Source organism: Augochlora pura, chromosome 4 (genome assembly GCF_028453695.1).
Source record: "Augochlora pura isolate Apur16 chromosome 4, APUR_v2.2.1, whole genome shotgun sequence".
In the NCBI taxonomy this organism is placed as follows: domain Eukaryota; kingdom Metazoa; phylum Arthropoda; class Insecta; order Hymenoptera; family Halictidae; genus Augochlora; species Augochlora pura.
In genome coordinates, this window is record NC_135775.1 from 21,283,936 (window position 1) to 21,305,534 (window position 21,599).

The following is a 21,599-nucleotide window of genomic DNA, read 5'->3' on the forward strand; positions in this document are numbered from 1 at the left end:
AGTGACATGGTATTCGTTGAGATGGAGGACGGGAGGCTTGAGTTTCGTGGTATTCGGTGAAAAGAAAACATGGAGATTGCTTAATTTTACTGTGTACAAGTGAAATTATTAAGTTCTGTTGCAGTTGATGCAAGTTGTTAAGTTTTATTGTAGTTGATACGAATTATTAAGTTTTGTTGTAGTTGATACAAATTATTAAGTTTTATTGTATTTAATAAAAATTATTAAGTTTCTTTGTATTTAAGAAAAATTATTAAGCTTCTTTGTATTTAAGAAAAATTGTCAAGCTTTGTATTTAAGAAAAATTGTTAACATCGTATATAGTAAAACGAGTATCTCGTAGCAATTTATAAAAAGAAAGCATGGAGCTATTAAATATAATAATATTATTATAACAGCTATAATATTATAATATTTTAGTAATTTTATTGTAGTAAAAACTCGACATTTAACAGTGAATAATTTTCTAAAAAAATAATAATTTCCAACAAAGTTGAATGAACAAAACTTGATGGATTACAGTTCAAAGAACTTTAGTTAAAACGTCAATCACCCGATAATTAGCTACAGTCCACGTGCGAAAATAGCGAAGAATCTTGTTCATTGAACATTCGTCTCGCGCGTGTCCGCAGACATTCCGTCGCGATCGTGAATTTTGCTCGCGTAACTCTCGACCAAACGCAGTTAAATGGAATTCGCATGGTGTTTGGTAGCCGGACGCGCGCGCGCGCGCGGGTTGAAACCGTCGATGGCGACCGGAGTGCGGAACCGTGAACGTGTCGAGGGGGGGCACGGGCCCCCGGCCAGAGAGACAAGGGTCGTGGGAATGACGATTATACATTTACCTACAAGGCGAAATGAGCGGCTCCTTGGACGTATTCGTGTGACATATTCGGCAGACACTGGAACCGACCGAGACCAGGCTGCGGGTTAGCTGCTGTTGTTGCCCGACCCCGGGAGACACTTGCTGCGTGTCGCAGTCATTTAAATTGCAGGACGAGCCCTCGGGAACCGTGACCGGTAACATCGGCATGCCGAGCTCGTGATCCAAGTTAACTGGAATCGAAGAGAAGGGATACACACAAGGTGGTGCATATGTATGATTCGCTTGCTCGCCGCACGCGTCCGTCCTCGCGCGCGTTTACTTGCAACCGTTCAGCGCGCCGTTTCTACGAAATTCGGTGTACCGGTCCGACGATTGCCCTCGCGAAATCTCGTTAAACTCTCTCGTCGTTAGACGAAGGATTTTATGCGATCGCGGGGGGGAAAAATCGGCGCGACGAACGCGATATGTTAACCGAAGAGCTTTCGCCGTATTAGTGGCAGACGACGTTGCGTTCTTAAGACAGTGCTATTTTTTTATGAGGAATATTTTATTTCTTGTCAAAATGTCTTCTTAATCATTCTTCGTAGCAGTTTTGATTTTAATTGTAGTTTAAAATTTATTTTCACGATATATTTAGTAAATCGCAATTTTGTTCTTTAACTCTATATTAAACTGTTATTTTTCTAATATATTTGGTAAGTGATATATTTTGTAATATATCTAGGCAGGTTGATTTCTCAAATTTGTTAGAATGTTATTTTTTTAATAATTCTTTGATAAGCAACATTTTATTACTCATGCTAAAATCTTCTTAATATTTCTTAATAAATAACAGTTTGATTTCTCAAATTTATTAGGATATTATTTTCCCAATATATTCAGTAAATAGCAATTTTATTTTTCAAGTTTAAATTATAATATTATTTTCCTAATATTTTTAATAAATACTAGTTCGATTTCTTAATTTCTGCCAACACGTTACTTCCTTAACACTTTCAATAAATATCAGTGTATTCCCTTTAATCTCTACCTCTAGTCTAATGTTCTTAATAATTGTATCATAGACGTAAAAATTAGCTGTATTTTAACGTTAACTTATATCGAACCGCGACATACCCGGAAACGGCGTGCTCAAAATAACAGAAACCAAACAGAATGCGACGCATATGTATGATCCACCACGTTCCCCACGCATCTGCGTGAGTATTTACAGCCTATTAACCGTAATGGCGGGCTTTGCGGGAATTTACTCCCTAGAATTAATCAATGCGAAATCTCAGATAGCCCCCGGAACTGCAAGCGTACCGATATAATTCAAATCCCGTCTGTGTCGCGTTTTATAATCGCGCACAGATTTATTAACCCTTCCATGCTTCCTGAACGATGAACCGAATGTTATCATTACGATCGAATCAATCAGTTATCAACTACACGGACAGTCAATATTCTTCTGACAAGTATTAATATTTAAAAAAGCGAAATAAAAATTTGCTTTAGTTATTAATAATTAAACTACAAGATTATTATTTCTTGACAGAATAGAAATTGAAATAAATGCATTAAATGCATAAATGGTTTCTGCAATTTTATAGAATATTAAACAGACGATATAAATTCTCTCGATGTGTTTAAATATATAATTAAAAATTGAGTCAATTTATTAACAATGTCCTACCATCGTCACGAAAATTACCCGATTCTAATATTATTAAACGACGACACGATATCAGAACGTATAATCTAAAACCAGCGGATCCGTGAATAATGAAATCGATAGTTAATTAACAAAATGAGTCCATTGCTAAGTAAACGAAAAAGCGGAACGTATCGACGATAATTTTCCAAACAGTATCCCCGTCCCAATAATGACATTGTCCGCCGGCAAACACGGACATTGAATCGTCGCGGTTTCATATCAGACACCGTCGAACGAATAAAACATGGTCCGACGAGATCGAAATCGTCGGATTGACCGTACCTGATTGCATTCTTGACGGGGCGATGAACGGCTGTCGACGGGATCATAACCAAACAATTCGACGGCTTCTCGAGGAGACGCCGGAAGTCCTCGATACCCTTCCCCGTGAATCGACGATACCGACAATTTCAAGCGAGATCTGTTTCTTGCTCGATGCGCGTCCCTCCCCTCGGTATGCAAAACGAGCCGCTGAACTGCACAGGGCTGGGGAGAGGGCGTAACGGGGAAAAAAGGGAAACGATACTCTGTACAGGATCTTGACAGAGAACTGTCAGTTCATGGTAGTCAAACACGCGGTCCGCTTGGTCGATGGATATCTTTTTTTTTTCTCTCCGTGCCGATGACAAACGAGAAACGATCGAGTCGCGGCGAGACGGGGGAAGAAGAAGAACACGAGGACGAAGGGGGGGGAGGTCGCGGCGGGAAACGGAGCCTCGCTGAATCCGATTTGAATTCGCGCGCTGTTCGATCGGGGACGATTTTAATATGTGGTCAACAGATCGCGAATTCTATGCATTTACAGCAGCCATGAATATGCACCACGTTCTCGGAATAGAATCTTCCCGGGGACGGTCGGCTAAGTTCGCGGATCCGTGCCACACAGATCGGTTACACTCTCGAACTTTCCGCGATCATTTTTATTGCCTGAATTATGGATCGTCGACCCATTAAATTGAAGATATTATGTTCCTGATAGAACGGTGGATGCCTCCTCGACTTTTATTCGACTTTTTATTGCTACGGCTATTGTAACGACTGCGCGGGAACCACTCGCCGGGTAAACGATCTCGAATTTTATTTCCTTTGTAAATAAGCAAATAATAATGTCTGCCGGAGATCGATTGTTGAACGTTATTAAACGGTTTATTTTACTGGAAGATCCGCGGTCTCGTTGTGACTGTACAAATATCGACGGAACAATTGTTAAAGAATGTAAATGGAGTAAATAATCTATTAACCCTTTGGGATCTTGTTAAATTTCATAAAAGTTTTCTCAAAATTTATTAACACCTTCTTAAAATTTGCATATATGTAACACAGTAATATCTATTAATTTTACGTAAAAATGAAATGAATAGTAAAATATAAATAAATAGCTTTGGTAGCCATACAAACGCAAAGGGTTAATACTAGTTAATGTATTAAATGCATTTAAATTCATTCGATACTCACAATAGCTTAGTTAAATCCTTTTTACATTATTAGATATTATTAACACACGTGACGTATTTTTGGACGCGCGCCATGTAGTTCCACGGCTTATTGAGAATTATTTAGCCGTAGTCCTGAATTTATAACTCGCAATTAAAATGTCAATAAAACAAGCTTAGCGACTTCAAAGCCGTCCCAATCAGTCGCGACGTTGAATTTCCGTATCCCTGCTAATTATTTCACGTTAATAGAGCATCCGGTTCCTCCGTATAACGAGATTAAAAGATTCCGATAGAATCCCGGTACCTTTCCCATCCCTTTTGTCATCGGGCCGTGCGTCGAATCACGCGGCCGTGGGATTCGTTTCTGCGTGAGTTAATTCGATTAAGTATTGCGCCCGAAGGAATTAGCGGCGCTCTCCGCGTTCCGCAATTTTAGTTAATTTTTGCTTGATGATTTTTTAATGAACGGACAAAAGCGGAACTTTTTCACCATTTACTCGATGAGATCGAGCAAAGAGACATTCGCACGGGTGGAAATTGTTGTATATTTTATTAAAGACGCCGAGATGGAGAAAAAAATATACATTGAAACTTCTATCAACAATGTAATAAAATTAAAAAATTACAAAATCGATACAATAAATTCTGGGATATTTAATTGTAATTATATTAAATATGAAATTTGTAATATATCAAATATTTAATTCAGAGAACGTAATGAGTATGAAATACCGAATTGTAGAAATATTAATTTTATTATACTTTAGAAATAATAGATACCGGATAGCAGAATTATTAAGTAATCGCATTTTGTAAGAATTTAAATGTCCGACATTTTTAGAAATACGAAATCCCGGCATCGTTAACGTTCCGGTATTAAATGCTGAACGTTCGCGGATCCATAAAATCGTACGGTATAATTGCGTTACCATCGCAATTATAATCCATCCGTTTGGAATTTATGGTGGCCGTTCAAAGCGGGGGCAGGGACCGGGATCGATATTTGTTTCACGGCGTTGGGTGAGAACCAGGGAAAAATGGTATCTTGAGACGTTACCCTCCCCGGTCATAGGATTATGAAGATTAATTAACCGCGGTAACCGTGCTACGTCGACGGTCGGTAAATTGAATCCTCCAAGTCAGCCCCGACTCTGCCCCTGATTTATGGCGCCGCCGTCGTATCGAAACTTTTTCCCGGGGAAATGCGCGGATTTGCATTACATTAAATTATAAAGTCTATCACTTATAAGCGATCGGAGATTACCTTTCTGTAAGACGGCTTTAGAGACGGCGACCCTCGAAATCGGTCGAGGTTCGACAGATTGCGACCGCGGAGTCTATGGCGAGTACCTCGGACAAAATCGATGGACGAAATTAAGTTGCAAATTATGACTCGTCCTTTTGCCTCGAGGAAAAGGGAATCAAAGGGAAATATTCGGAGCGAATCGTATCGTAATTTATTATTATTTAGGTAATTTGTATCGCTTATGTACTCGTTTATTTATTTATTTTTATAAATATAAAGTGTGGTGTGTGGTGATGATTTTTTTTTATTAAAGGATTTGTTAGGTTTTATGTAAATTTTCTGTGTAGTTGTTTTGGTATTTTCTACGTTTTCTATATTTTTTTGTATTTTCTGTATTTTCTGTATTTTCTATATTTTCTATATTTTCTATATTTTCTATAGTTTCTATATTTTCTATATTTTCTATTTATTCTATATTTTCTATATTTTTCAGATTTTCTTCATTTCCTATATTTTCTATATTCTATATATTTTCTGTATTTTCTATATTTTCTATATTTTCTATATTCTCTATATTTTCTATATTCTCTATATTTTCTATATTTTCTATATTTTCTATATTTTCTATATCTTCTATATTGTCTTCTACCCCATATAGTTAGTAGAGAATATTCGGTACATCAATAACACACCTGACACGTAGTTACGGCGGCAATTGGTTAAACGTTATATCTCATCGCGGCCGGCGTTAAAACAAGTTTATTTTTCAGTTTGATCTGACACCGGCGCCCGGCGATACTCGTCGGACCGGACGGAATAAATCCTTTTTAATGACATCCCATCGCGGGGAAACAGCGGCCTGCCGTTTCGGCGGTCGATTCGCTCGAAAACCCGTAAGCGTTTCAATATAGTTGCCATCGCGGAAAGTACTTCATCATTGGAATTAAACGGGCCGTGAGCCATCCGCTACAGAGAACCGGTTTCTTCGCTCGACCGTATCCAGTTTCTTTTTCCTTGTTTGTATTACGGTAGCGAAAGAAAACGAGCCTTCGGTCTCTTCTTCGGCGATCACCGTCGGCACGGCCGCGCGACGTCGAGTGACGGCGTCGGCGTTTCGGATTGAATTTACTCGTTTCCCACTACCGGACATAACATTTCCCTCCTTGCTGGATCGTAGGAAAAGAGAGAGAGAGAGAGAGAGAGAGAGAGAAAGAGAGAGAGAGAGAGAGAGAGAGATAGAGCTACCGAAGAAGTTTACCTTTCGACTTTCGTATTCGAGATTTTGTTTTCGCCAATCTCCCGGCCGCTCCGCCCGCAGTCGCGGAACCGCCGAAGTTTCCCGTCCCCGTGACGCCGTTCACGGATTTCCTCCCTTCGGATTTTTCCATCGTTCTTTTTACATTGGCTCCCGAGGCAGAAAAACAGAAACATTTTCTGTAAAATTCTTCCGACGTTCTGACAGCGCTGTTCAGCTTCTTCGGCATCCTTCTCCTCCTACGTCCGACTCGCCTCGTCGAGATACACGGCGGAACGAGCGTTCCCACGGAATCGGGTGAAATTAAAATAAAACAGCCACTCGAGGATTTATGGTTGCGAAGATACCGTACAATGTTTCATTTAAGGAGTTTTACTGGATCTGCTGGACCGCTTAAATTTTTATCGCGGATTAATCGAACGTTTCTAGGAATTTTAATGTGCAAGCATTTTATATTGTATCATAATTTATATGTCACATATTATATTATATCAGAATTTATAAAAATCAAATTATTTATTACATTATATCATAATTTATGAAGTATGATCATATATTACATTATATCATAATTTATGAAGTATTATCATACATATATCGCATTATATCATAATTTTTAAATTATGATCATATATTATATTATATCATAATTTATAAAGTATGATCATTTCTTACATTATATCATAATTTATATATCATATATTACATTATATTATACTATAATTTATATATCATATATTACATTATATTATACTATAATTTATATATCATATATTATATTACATTACAAATTATATACCACATAGTACATTATATTACATTACAATTTATATACCACATAGTATATTATATTACAATTTATATATCATATAGTATATTATATTAAAATTTATATATCACATGCTATACTATTACATTATTACATTATAACAATTGTCTCAGGTCAACATTATCTCGAATTCTGAAAATCCAAAAATGATGCACGAAATTAAAGTATAAAAAATCCACAGTCTAACGACAACGATACTGCCGCGATTTAAACCGATTAAACAGGCGCACGCGATAAAATAGATCTGACAACGACGAAAGCGCGGCAATATAGGCAATCAAATTCGAGGAGGACGGAATGTTATTTTAACCGAAGGTTGCGCGCTGCAGCTGGTTCGCGACTGTAGCGCGGATGAAAAGGGGGTACCCGATTGAAACCCAATTTTACACCGGCATCAACGGCGAAATTTTATTGGTCCGCGGCGTGTTTCTATGAACTCTTGTCGGCGCGAAACCAAGCTACAAGATTTTTGTTTATATACTCGCGTGCTCCATGGCGGCGGTACATTATTGGTTCGCTTGCGCCATGTTATTGACAATTGCAGCTGATGTTGTGTAGTAGCAGCAGCAAGCAGCAGCAGCAGTAGTAGTAGTAGCAGCAGCAGCAGCAGCAAAATGTTGCCGACCCGTTGCGATTCTATAAAGTTCAACCGACACGGCACGGTGTGCTTCAAGATTTTTGTTTATATACACATATACTTACGAATTCCAGAAAAGCGAAACATTATTAGTTTGCTCGCTGCTCCCCGTACTATTGGCATTCGCGGGCACACTTTATGCAGTTGCGAAGTTATCGGTACGCGAAACTGTAAACTCATATTTGTGCCGACCTCGCCGGGGTCCGACATTTTTGTTTATAAACTCACGGCGACTACGGTGTTTTATAAGGTCTACTGTATTTTTATACATTTCCAAGAGTTTGTGTTTTATAGTTTTTTTTATATATGCGTCGCGTACGTTTATTTTAAATCTTGTCAATTTAAACATGGATTTCAGTTTTTATCGATTTAAATATTCATTTCGAATTTTATTAATTTTGATATTGATTTCTGGTTCAATTCGAGTATTTCAATTTTTCTCGAGTCAAATAATTGTTTTAGTTTCTATCGACTCAAATAATGATTTTAATTTGTATTAATTTAAATATTCATTTTAATTCTACCAATAAAAATCTACGGTTTCTAATATACTGTAATAAAGAATTCTACATGAAAAACAAATAGAGATATAAAAATTCAAATATTTCAATTTCTATCGACTCAAATATTGACTTTAATTTCTATCAATTTAAATATTGATCTTATAAATTCGTTTTAATTCTCTCAATAAAACTTTACCGCTTCCAATATACTATAATAAACAATTTCACATCAAACGCAACTATAAATATAAAAATTGCAACTGCAAATCATGACACAAGTGTTCCTCTCAATTCACTACATGCAAATATCAATTCTGCTATTTAAACGACGAATAAAATAGTATTAAATTTCCATCGAATTGTCCATGAATGTTCCAATTTAAATAGAATTGAACAAGACGAAGACCAGTCTGAAGATTTCGCGCATGTAACTCGCGCGTACATCGTAAATTCGGCTGTTAAACGAGCGTGGAACGCTGTTCTCCCCGCGTTTGAGAACCGCCGCTGTCGAAATGACATTTTGATGTTGATGTATACGACTACGCATCCAGAACCTATTGTGAATACCTTAGATAGTTCAGTCCATTTCACCCCCACCGGTTTATCGCTAAATATTACCGGGATTCGCTCCGCGGAAACCGTTCAGACAATGCTGGACGTAGCCGCGCCGCGATCGTTCATTGTTCCCCGCTTCTGTACGCATTTTGCGCTCGCGCTCGCGGGTGTCTTGCAACGCGGGGCCAAAACACCGATACGCTCGCGCGCTCGCGCGCTCGGCCCGGTTAACATTTATCACCTCGAAGGAAATAGTTGTTCGATGCTTGTAATTAAATGGGCAGCGGTAAGTAATTTGCCAGCGGCTATCATTCATTAGCGGCCGGTAATTTATTAGCGTGTACGAATTTACAGTGGTCCCGCGGATTGGTTCGCGCGGAATCGCGTCGCCGCCGTTAACGCCCGCGTTACCCCGTACAATGCCGTGCTTGCATGGCAACACCGTCAACGTTAATGAACATTTCACGATATTATTATAATGCAGCTTTATTAAACGCGTTTGCCGAGTCCGATTTCGTCGTTCATGCCCCCGTCGACGGCTCGATAAGGAAATCACGGGTTTCGCGTGATCACGTTGCCTCGGCCCAGGAATTGTATATTGTTATTAACATCGTAGGATAATAGAAGAAATTTTAAACAAATTAAATGCGTTCATATAAACATTGTTAGCGTATAAATAAATATGAACAATAACTCAACCGATTCTATATTATGTGCTACACATTGTAATTACCGAAGCGATGTTTTAATTACTATGCTACGTACGTTCCTCTTGGCATAGTGATTTATTTCCGTGCTTAATGAAAGCCCTAGCTGAACTGCTTAACCCTTTGCACTCGAAGACATTTCACCTACAAATATAAAATAATTTTTTCTGGCTCCCAGCATTTTCGTTCTGTATAACAAAGATATATAACATAATATTCTATGCATATGCAATCGAGTATCAGAATTCCTACAACAAGTACACTTTTAACAACTTTTTAAATTCGAGCTTCAATGTTATCTATAAAAATAATTTTAGAACGTGGTGTAACAATTTAAATGACGCCTCAGAGTCGCCACTCGAGTGCAAAGGGTTAATTAATCTTGCAGAGGGTTAATTCATCCGCCAAATACCTACTGTTAAATATTTTTATTTATATCTGAAAGATTTTCCAAATTTTGTTTCCCGAGGGCTGGAAGGGTTCGTCAGCGTGTAACGACTCCGCGGGACCCATAGAGTTGACGGGGTGCAGGTGGACCTATTACAGGTGACGAGCCTTTGCGATTCGCGTTACGGCGAGGCGCGCGCAATTTCATGAACAGTCGCGGGGGCGGATTCTCGGTCTTGCCGTGTTTAGTGGCAATAAATTCAGTGTTGTGCCTTGAGACGGCCACGTGTACCGCGGCGCACACGTAACCTACACACACACACGCACGCATACCGGTGGTGCTGGTGCGCCGGCGACGCGGTAATTACGAGAGCCCAGGGCGCGGGAGAGTGCCGCGAGCGACACAAATTTTCCGAGCTGGCAGCTACGAGGACATGTTTAAGACGTGGGGGAGGGCCCGCGTGTTTTCATAATCTCTCTAATTTCCATTAGCGCGATAAGCGCGTCAGATCCCGCGATCCCGGCGAATTTGTTGCGGCCGCCGCCGCGTATTTTTCCAGCTGCTCCGGGGACGATCTTAAAAGGAAAGTCGACGTGGCTCGGTTAACCAGCTTCCGAGCAATTATAGTCCTGACAGGGTTCACGGCACTGTATTAGAAGAATTTCGTTTATGAGGTGAGGTTCGCTGCGGATACCGCGTGGTAAGGAGACTGCGAGTAGTCGAAGCTGCGTCGAAATCCGTCGAGAAACGCAGAACGTCAAGAAGACGCTATTTTTTGGGTTTCTTAGTTACTCGATTTAATATTTTGTTATTGCAAAATTTTTTTCGTATAACAATATTTGTACCAAAGGTGTGAGTGTTTTTTATTTGGTTATATTATCTTTTTACTCAGTAATTTAACAATCTCTAAAATAGAAGGGTTTTTAATAATGTCAAAATTATTTTGGAAATGATACAACGATTTTCATTGGCGCCTCAGAGGCGCCACTCGAGTGCCAAGGGTTAAAATATGCATTATTATAGATAACATAGTGAAAGGTAAGAATATTTTAACAATAGAGGAAGATGTGAGCCATTATTAATTTTATCGATTATGAATAACAGGAACATAAATAGTAATCATGCAATTATCCAATGAACATCCTTTAGGGAATAAAAATATTGTCAAAAATTTTCTATGAAAAAAATCGTCCATAAAACATTGATTTTTATTCGCAAGAGTAGAAGAAAATTTTCAAAAATTCAGTGACTAGATAAAAATAAGTTTTACATATCACGATCACCAATGACCATTACAAATAACCATTACAGACGACAAAAATGATTCTTTACCACAAGCTCATTCTAAACACATAAAATGCATTAACAAGCAACTTATCCGAGCACACTCGTCAGACGAAATAATTAAACTTATATATAAATAATTAAAATTTACTAATTTAATCAATATAATTAAAAAACAATTATTTTAAATATTTTCTTACAAAAATGTATACTATTAAATTAAATTATTTAATCTTAAAATATAATTAAATGATTAAATTTTCAATATAATAAATCAAATTTTATGACTAATTATATATTCAAATAATTATACAATCTATCGATTATAAATTAAATCTAAAGTTTATCCCTCAAACTTTTTATATTAAATTAATTAATAAAAAATAATTCTTAATTTATAAATATGATTAAAATAATCAAATAATATATTTAATATATGAATTAAATTCATTTCTAAAAAAACTAGATATCAACAAAACCGACTTATTTCTCACATCCAATTCTATATTAATAATTAAATTAAAATTTTAAAAAATTATATAAAATTAACTCTTTCGTCTCGATCGTGAAATTTTTCCCGCCCGTCATTTAATATCGGCGGCGTGTAATTAAAATTCTTCGCCGTCGCGAGCCGGTACAATCGCCTTGCTTACAAAAGGGCCGAACGTAGGGACGGGAATATGGAAGCGACACGTGTAAAAATGCAAGAAAGCGTCGGCGCGCGTTCGATCAGGTCCCTCTTTTTCTATGCATTTCCAGAACGTGCCGCGAAGGGAGAGAGAAGGGGGGAGGCAGAGGGGTGGTTGGATAGCGCAGCAACGCGATATTCGATGCCGGGGCAAGAAATAAATTTATGAGATTCGACTGACGTTTATGCAGTCGATAATGTCTTCCGTGCCGGTAATATCGCTCTGGCCGGGCTGCAATTTCACGCCGGTGACCGCTTCGCAGGACGGAAACATCGTTCGGGGGAACGTATCGTCGCCGGTGATAATGTGCAAACGATCCTTTAAGAGACCTGGTGGGGTGGCACGGTGGATACGGGTGTGCTCCTTAAAATCGGCTTTGCACGCGCCTTTTGTATTATGCAGAAGATGAAACTGTCGAGAAAACCGTTTTCCGATCTATCGATCAGAAAACAGGCGAACTTCACGGTTCTCGCTGACCCTTGTACACTGTTTCGAACTTTGAGTTTCGAGGAGACTGCATCGTTTTATTATTAATCGTTGGTGGACAGGTGCCTCCTTTTTGGTCGTTAGTAATTATTAGATGGATTGTTCTTTTGTGATGATTATTTTGGCGATGGTTAATTTTGTTAGTGATTAATGGATGGAGAGTTTTTGAATCGTTAATATTTAATAGACAAATATTCATTTGAGTTATTAGCGAATATTGGTCGGACTGTTCGATTGTATTCTTATTATTATTAATTATTCGATATTTCTTGTATTATTAATATTTACTGGACAGATATTTCTTCTGTGTTATTAGTAATTATTAGACTGATTTTTCTTTTGTATTCTTAGTATTTATTACACGAATATATTTTGAATTATTAGAATTTACTATATACATATTCTTCTGTATTATTATTAATTATTAAGCAGATTGTTCTTTTGCATTATTAATAATTATTAGATACTTTTTAGATTGTCAATATTTAAATATTTAAATATCTAAATATCTAAATATTTGAATAAAATTTTAGATACAAAGAATAATAAATAATATTCAATCCCTCATTGCACCCAGAATAAAGAAACAATGTACTTCAATCTATTATATCAAATTAATACCACAAAATATATATTTTAAACACTTAAACATCTATAACTATACATTACTAAAATTAACAAAGTATACATCAACTAGTATTTCATTCAAGACAGAAATTACTTAAATGAACCATACCAAACTACCCTACAAAATAACCTTAAAATTAGCAAATATTCGTATAATAAAGATTTAGTTAAAATATTGTTACCCAGATCAGTCCATAATATTCTCTCGTATCCGTATATACTTAATCGTCGACTCAATGTACAGATACCCAGTAAATAGACAGACACTCAAGTGCGAGTTGATAAATCGACGAGCGAGTATCGAAGACCACAGCCGAAACGGAAACAAAGAGAATATCTGTTTCGATGAACGCCGCCACGTGGACTGTATCATCCTTCGAATAAATAACATCTTGCGGCGCGGTGGGTTTTGGTCGACGGTGCCGGCACGACGAAAGCCGTCGAGGAGAAAACTGTGCGCCGGTTTAATTTGTGTCCCGCCCCGGGGCTGCGTTTAAAAGGGTTTTTTTTTCTCAAACGTACGGATCAACAACGATTGCGTTACTGACATTCGCGGCGACGGGGGCGCCGAAAGAAAAATATATATGATACGAAGATATCACTCGTGGCTATTTCGAAATGTTTCTTTCATCTTCGGGACAAACACTCCGCAGCGGAAGTGTTTGTTCTTGAACGGCGCGGGCGTTGCCTCCAACGAATTCCACCGGGGATGATTCCCTTGCCGAGCTCTCGCTTTCTTTTTTTCGAAAATGCTTCTACCCTGTTTGGCTGATTGGATTCTGCCAACCCCTTTTTTTCAAACGTACTCGCCGACGTTAATCTCGCTGTCGTAGACTGAAATTATTTACGTTGCTTTCTTCAATTTAGTTCAAAGGAAGAAGTCGCCACCGGCGTTTCGTATTAATTAAAGTGATAGCGTCGTTTGCTATGACTTTTTGAGATAAGATTTTTATTATTAATATTTTTGTTGTGGTTCTTAGATTGTTTGCTTTGTTTTTAAGTTGTCTTCATTGATTGGTTTGTTATAGTTGTTCTGTAGTTTTTAAATAAATTTTCTTTCGTTAACCTTTTTATTATAGGTTACTTAATTTTCTTAAGAAATATTTTTTTATTATAGTTATTAAATTATTTGTATCGATCACTGGTCTTTGATAAAATATATTTTACCTACAATCACTTTGTTCTATCACAATATTTTATCATAGTATTCCGTCATAGTATTCTATCATAATATTCAACCATACTCATAATGATCCAATTAGGTATAATTTCCATTTCCATACGAAATTAAAATACGAATTAAAAATAAATTAAAATTAATCAAATACTTATCTCCACTATAAGATTAACGCCCATTCTTCTTTAATAATAATTTGTAAGTAAACGCTCAAAAACACTAAATTTCAAAATAAAAGCTAAAAATAGCAGGAACGACTTCGCACCGTAAGTTCGCGCGCGCGCGCAACGAAAATAATAATTTTCTTCGTAAATGACAGTCGGAGAGGGACCGTGACAAAAAGGCTACCGTATTTCAAGCCTTCGAGTCGCGCTGAATTTCGAAATTTCGTCTTCTTTTTTTGCGGGACACAGCGGACGTGGGAAAAATGTATAACTTTGTATATACGAAATGCGCGCGAAAGGGGCGTATAAATTAAGCAAGGGTCGCCGCGCGCGTACATATCGGGGCGGGAGTTACTTCTGAATAAATTTATCGGGCCGGTCCCTTTCAATTTAATACAACCGGTTTTCATGGGAGTTTTCGGTGGCGCGCGGTTTACTCGAAACGATATACGCGAATAATTTCAATTGCGATTGTAGAACAGCGGCGGCGAGAGAGAGAAAGAGAAAGGGGAGGGGGGAGTGGCACCGTTGAAAATTATTTTCCCGCCTGGCTTGGCGAGTCGCCGCGATGAGTTACGGCCGCGGCGTAACAAAATTTCGGCCGTTAATAGGCCCAGAGGAGTCCGGTAATTAGCATCAAGTATTGTTGCACGAAATACGGTGCAATATAATACGGGAGCCGAAAGTGTCGTCGGGATTATTTGTAATTTGACTCTTGCCCGCTCGCGCGAAATTTTATACGGTGATTTCGCGCGAGCGAATTTTATCGGGGGAAGATATTTACTTCGACCGGTATGGTTATCAAAAATTTCATTGTTCAAACCTCGCGCAATTCCTGCGCTATTTTATTCCGTTCCCTCGATTGCGTTTTATCCGTCGAATACATCGGCTATGCGAGTTTCGTCGAATAAGCTATTCGTTTCGAATAGTTTAATTAGTAAAACGTCTCCTATTTTGTTTTATAATTTATATTCCATATTTCTGTAATTTCCTTTTGTCTTTAGAAAATAATAATTATTTTAAGCAGTATGTTTTACCAAAGAAGTCATAGAACACGATATTATTTATTTATCAAATCATGTTCACCCGGACTTAAAAAAATACCCGGAGGTAGATACAAATATATTTTACGGGCGCTAATAAAATAGAATATAAATAATAAACTAGTAACTGTATATATAACAAGTGTAAATAATAGATAATTTGGCTATCATAATAAATAAATAAATAGATACAATAGCATTTAGTTTAACAATGAGGTATAAAAAGAATGAAAAAGAAATAAATATAAGTGTAACTAATATGAGCAGATATTAGATAAATAGTTATAAAAATGAATAAATAGATAAATAGATGAGACATTCGCATGTTATATACAATATAGACAGATATAGCCCACTCCCGCTCATGGGAATATATAATTGCTATTTAAACTACTCACGTATCACTTGACTTCGTCTTCTCGCATTTAACATTAATAAATTCCAAGTTTGCTCGACCAATGGAGTCTGCAAATCGCGCGACACTCGCCAAAGAATTTTCTCGCTGGAGGAGACCCGGCAATTAGCAACGAGGCGAATTTCAATTAATTAAGTTAAGGAAAACGCAACAAGTGTCTTCGTTTTACAACATTTCTCTCTGGGATATCGTTTTATTCTTATCGGGGCGGACGGACACCGGCGGATGGATATTAAAATGTAAATGTCGGCCGGAGCATCGGCGCGGGACAGATTTGTTTAAATAAGACTAATTTCCATTCGTTTGGATTGTAACGAGTGAATCATCCGATCTCTCGTCCGCTTCGTTCGCGGAGCGAGGGACGGGGATTTCGGATGGAAAATCGATGGGACAGGGAGGGTTCGTTTGAATTTTTTTCTCAAGGAGCCGCGCAAAAGTTGTCGAAAGGTCGCCTTTTCTTGAGGAACGCCTAATGAGTTGCCAACTGCTTCGCCTGCTTATCAGAAATATTAAATCGCTTCGTTAACAATCTGTCGGCGAGGAGATCGTTCCCGGCGTTTCTCGTTTATCTGCGAGGTGTCAGGAAGGTATTTTTAAAGGTAATCATCATGTACTAGGTTATATTTACATAATTTTGTAGAAATTGTATTTATATTATTTTGCGTAAATAATATTCACATCCTTTCTTTAAATAATATTCACTTTCTTTAAATGATGTCATGTAATTTTTTATTAGTTATATTCACACCTTTATTTAAATAATATTCACATCCTTTTTCAAATGATATTCATATAATTTTCTATACGTTATTTTCATATATTTTTTTAAACGATATTCATACAATTTTCTATAAATTACATTTACACCATTTTCTATAAATTACATTTACACCATTTTCTAAAAATTATATTCATACAATTATCTGTAAATTATTTTCACATCTTTTGAAAATTATATCCATTTAACTTTTTACAACAAATTGTATTACCTAATTTTATATGACAGCTACTCTCATCACGAATATAAAATAGTATTTCTATACGTCTGTGTCGTCTATAAGTGAATCATATTTCGAGACATTTAGAACTCCATGTCTGACTATTACAAGGTAATACTACTGGGAAAGAATACCTGCAGTACAAAATATTTCACGTTCCTTTATGCTTACTTTTACCAAGCTATTATTAATATATAAATTCGTATAAATGAATTTCACGTATTTGCGACAATTCTAAAGGCGAACGGTGAAGTTAATGAACGATTAATCTGAAACGCTGTCCCCTATGGTGAACGCAACAATATCTTTAGTGCTGACTATCAAAAAGGAGCACACAAGCTATTAAGGTCTCATTATGGCACTCGAACCGAATGTAACCAGATAACTGCGATAGGGTGGTGGTTTAATGGCGACCACCTAGGCCAGCGTAACGTGAAAACACCTATAAAGGGTTTCCCGAAACTCGTAAAAGTAAGACTTTCGTTTAGGCGCATCTGCGCGGCCAAATTTAACTTACAATCAAACTTATGCTATTACGCTATTAACCTCTTGCACTGTAATAATGAGACGCAGTCTCTCGATGGAGATTTCGAGTATAATCTACTAAATAGGAATGTTACTAATTTCTCTATATTTTCTATGTAATCACTTTTCGAACCTCGCTATAGTTATTATAAAATTAATTTGGTAAATTGTATAATACAAGATATTGAAAATGGTAAAAATTATTGTGAAATGATTTAGGAGAAATAAGATTTCAATTGACTCTTATATCTTGCGATTGTTGCAGTTAATTTTTATAATGCTCTACAGATTATTTCTTAAATTTTAATATTATATATTTATTCTATATTTCTTTCTTTGCGTTACTTGTAATATGTATGTATATTAAATTGAATAGTATTTAAGTTACTCTGATTCCATTGAACAAATTAGCTAATTATTATAAACATAAACTCGTTGCAATAAAACTTTATTAGACTTATTTATATATGCACAATTATGGTTCTGCAATTTTTATAAACAATTACTTTCAACATCTGCAGTGTCAAAACTAAATATAAAAATTCTATAAAACGTCTAATGAATAATTTTGAACAATTGCTTTTATTTCTCCTATCCGAATGCGACTTTTCCATAAATTAAAACATTTAATCATCGAAATCATCGAAAAATGATACTCAGAACACTAACTAATTTATGCGATATCTCGAAAAGCAGGGAACCATAGAGAAGGTGATAGTTCACTGCTCGACGAGAAATGATAATTCGGTAATTGGCATAAGTGCTTCGCGCAGCGTGTTCATTCGTTTCGACTTCTTTAAACAGTGCCGCAAGAAGGTGGAATGAGCGATTCGCGATCCACCCACAGATACGGGCGCTATAGTTGCAGTTAAGTAGGTAATTAGAAGCGGCCCGCGAACGTGGTAGTAATGCTCGCCGACCTGCGGAGCGTAATCAGAGGCGTGTGAACGCACCGAACCGCGTAATAAGTAGGTACTTCGCCGACCATAATTTCTTCCAGGTGACTCGACAATTTTCCCGACGGTTCGCGGCTGTTTTTTCCCGTTTCCCCTAGAACGCGCTGCTCCTGGCCCTCTCCCGCCAGGTCCGCAATTCGGGGCTTCCTGGACACTTTCGACTGCGTTTCCTTCTTCTTCTCGGAAATTTTTAGATAAAGGAAACCGCGCCCGTTTCAGAACCGTATTTTTCGTAGTTACGGTCGGCCATTCCTTTTTTAACAACTAGAACACGCTGGTACGTGCCTCGCCTGTTCAGACATCTTTTCACCCGGGCTTCAATATTGCAGAAGCACTTTCGGCCGTTGTTTATTGTACGAATGAGGCATTTCCTTGTTCCATATATGGTTGTTTGTTCGATTTTAGATATATTTCCTCCTTAAGAATTTTCTATTGTAGGAATATTTTTTTCGCAACAATTTTCTATTGTAGAAATGTCTTTCGCAACAATATTCTATTGGAGAAATATCTGTCGCAACAATTTTCTATTGTACAAGTATCTTTTATATCCGTTCGGTTTTATAGACTTTTCTGTCAAAACCTTTTTCGTTTAGGAAAATTTCTTTCACGCCCATTTTTTTTAAACAATTCTTTCATATTCATTTCTATTGAAGAAAATTTCCCTCTTACTAATGTCTTTTTCTAAAAATTCATTCACCTTTATTTCCCTTTTTGAAAATTTCTTTAGCATCCATTTCGTTTTATAATAATGTCTTTCACATGCCAGATATTTTCTGATAAATATAAAATTGGCCAGTTGTTAATTTCTATCCAATAAATGCACAAATATTCGCTTATTCTTACAAATATAGTTTCGCTTGAAAATGCAGTTGAATAATTTGATTCTACTTGAAATAAAAGAAAGTGTTTGCATCATAATCGAAAATAGCATCTTGCTTGAAATTATACTTAAGGTAATATACTATCTAAAAGCAGGTCTTGACATTTCCAGTGCATCCACAAAAGTAGCACTGATATCACGTAATTGCATCAATCACATATCTTTAAAGATAGACGTGTCAGGATATGTCAATTATACAATTTACATAGCCGAATTCCGTAGCATTGAAAATAGATTTCCGCTTGCATACGTTTTGGGCTGCCATTTCGATGATCATTGGCTCTGTTACGGAAATATTGCTACACTAATTAAATATTGAAATACTGGGTACTAAATATTGGATATTGAATATTGAGATGTTGAGCTATTCCATACTAAATAATGAATATTAAATACTAAGTATTGAATATTAAATATTGAATATTGAGTATTGAATATTAAATATTGAATATTGAGTATTGAATTCTAAGTTTTGAATACTTAATATTGAATATTAAATATTGAGTATTGAATATTGAAATATTGAATATTACATATTGAATATTGAAATATTGAATATTACATATTGAATATTGAGTACTGAATACTAAGTATTGAATATTGTGATATTGAATATTACATATTGAATATTGAGTATTGAATACTAAATATTGAATATTGAGTATTGAATACTAAATATTGAATATTAAGTGCTGATTACTAAATATTGAATATTGAATACAAAACATGAAATATTAATATAACCTACATTAAAACATTCTCCACGTTATCATAGTAACTCTAACAACAAATTGCTCCTAGATCCCGTAAACACCTCACATTTGAGAATGTTGTACCCGCCACTACGCGAATCGCAGCCGTCCGACATTCGACAGCGGTAAAAAGAAGATTTATGAAATTTCATTAGCAATTTCGTATTCCACCGAACCGTCTCGGTTCGATATTCTTTCATCCCTGTGGTATCCGGCGATATGAGTTGCGATTGTGTCGGCAATATAACAAAGATCATGAATGATGGAGAGCCGTAGAAAACGCCGGCCCTTTTTTTCTCTCTCTCTCTCTCGCCCCCCTCTCCTCCTCCTCCTCCTCGACGGCGAAAGAGCTCTCGAATTGATCGGCGGAATCATCGGCGGCGCCTCTAAACGCTTACTAATAAAAACGTTCCATCTTCGGTAATCGTGCGTAAGCCCGGCGGGTCCAGCGGAGCCGCCGCGCTGATAAATTCCCCGGCGGGGCTGACAGCGGGGCGATGTATCGCGCGCGGCCGCCACGCTACGGATAAAAGCCAAAATCACGGTAAGCAATTCCGATAACCAGATTGCGGATTTTACGCGTTCGAACGGCCCGCTGGAACACAACGAATCAATTGGCGGAACACGGTTCCGCGTAAGGCGAACACGTACGCGTCCCTGTTTATGGCCAACGTTTCTATCATCGCGCGGCTGTTTTATTCATGGCGACCGCGTTACGTCAATAACTGGATAACCGGGCCAACCGGCTCGCCGGCGAAACCATTTTTTTCTTTTCTTATCTCTCCTTTTCGAAATTCGCGAGAACCGTCCCTAGGACCCAACAGTCCATTTGATTTACGTCGATGCGCGCGTCGATCGTTTCCGTGAGGAATGATACCATTTTTGGAACACCTTTGACAATACTTCGTGAAGATAAAACAGCTTGTATTTTGCCAATTGATGGATTTTTCACTCAAATTTGATAATTGATTTTTACGCTTTTATATACTCTATATGTACATTAAAATCTGCAAGAATATTATAAGTAATAAATTACTGTGTGAGATGGATTATTAACATTTAATGTTTCCTAATATCTACCTGAATGTTTAAATATTGACTAGAGAAAGGTAGAATATTATTTCGATTTAAAATACCTAGACAACATTCATATTTATTATCTCATGCTAAAAAGCTATCTATCAGCTCTAACAAGTTATTATAAATCAAACTATTATAAATAATATTCTAATTTAAATTTTATCAATTTTTATCATCATTGAACTATATCATCATTAAAACCTTAGCATTAATTAAAATATCGTAGCAATCGCCATAACAATTATTTAACCACCAACATGAATCCACACACATTCACAGAAATTCATAAAATGCAAAGAAACGAATACATTGGCAACAACCGATGGCATTTCTATTTTATTTTTCCCATGGACAATTTCTCCATCGAATAAGAAAATTAATGGAACTTCCACGCGAACGAAGTTTTCGTCCCATTTTCGTCGCGCTCGGGGATTGTTGACAGGGG

General features: G+C 36.9%; 2 protein-coding genes across 3 annotated transcripts in view; one reads left to right on the forward strand and one right to left on the reverse strand.

Annotated features, from left to right (window-relative positions):
- LOC144468849 (E3 ubiquitin-protein ligase MARCHF3-like) overlaps positions 1-987 on the reverse strand; it is a 16,519-nt gene extending 15,532 nt beyond the window's left edge. For both annotated transcript variants that reach the window (XM_078178617.1, XM_078178616.1), the window contains exon 1: positions 850-987. In XM_078178617.1, the coding sequence (XP_078034743.1) occupies positions 850-890 (41 nt within the window). In that variant the 5' untranslated portion in view covers positions 891-987. The remainder of the gene's footprint in view (positions 1-849) is intronic.
- Dpr1 (defective proboscis extension response 1) overlaps positions 1-21,599 on the forward strand; it is a 528,341-nt gene that overhangs the window by 285,993 nt on the left and 220,749 nt on the right. The window lies entirely within an intron of this gene.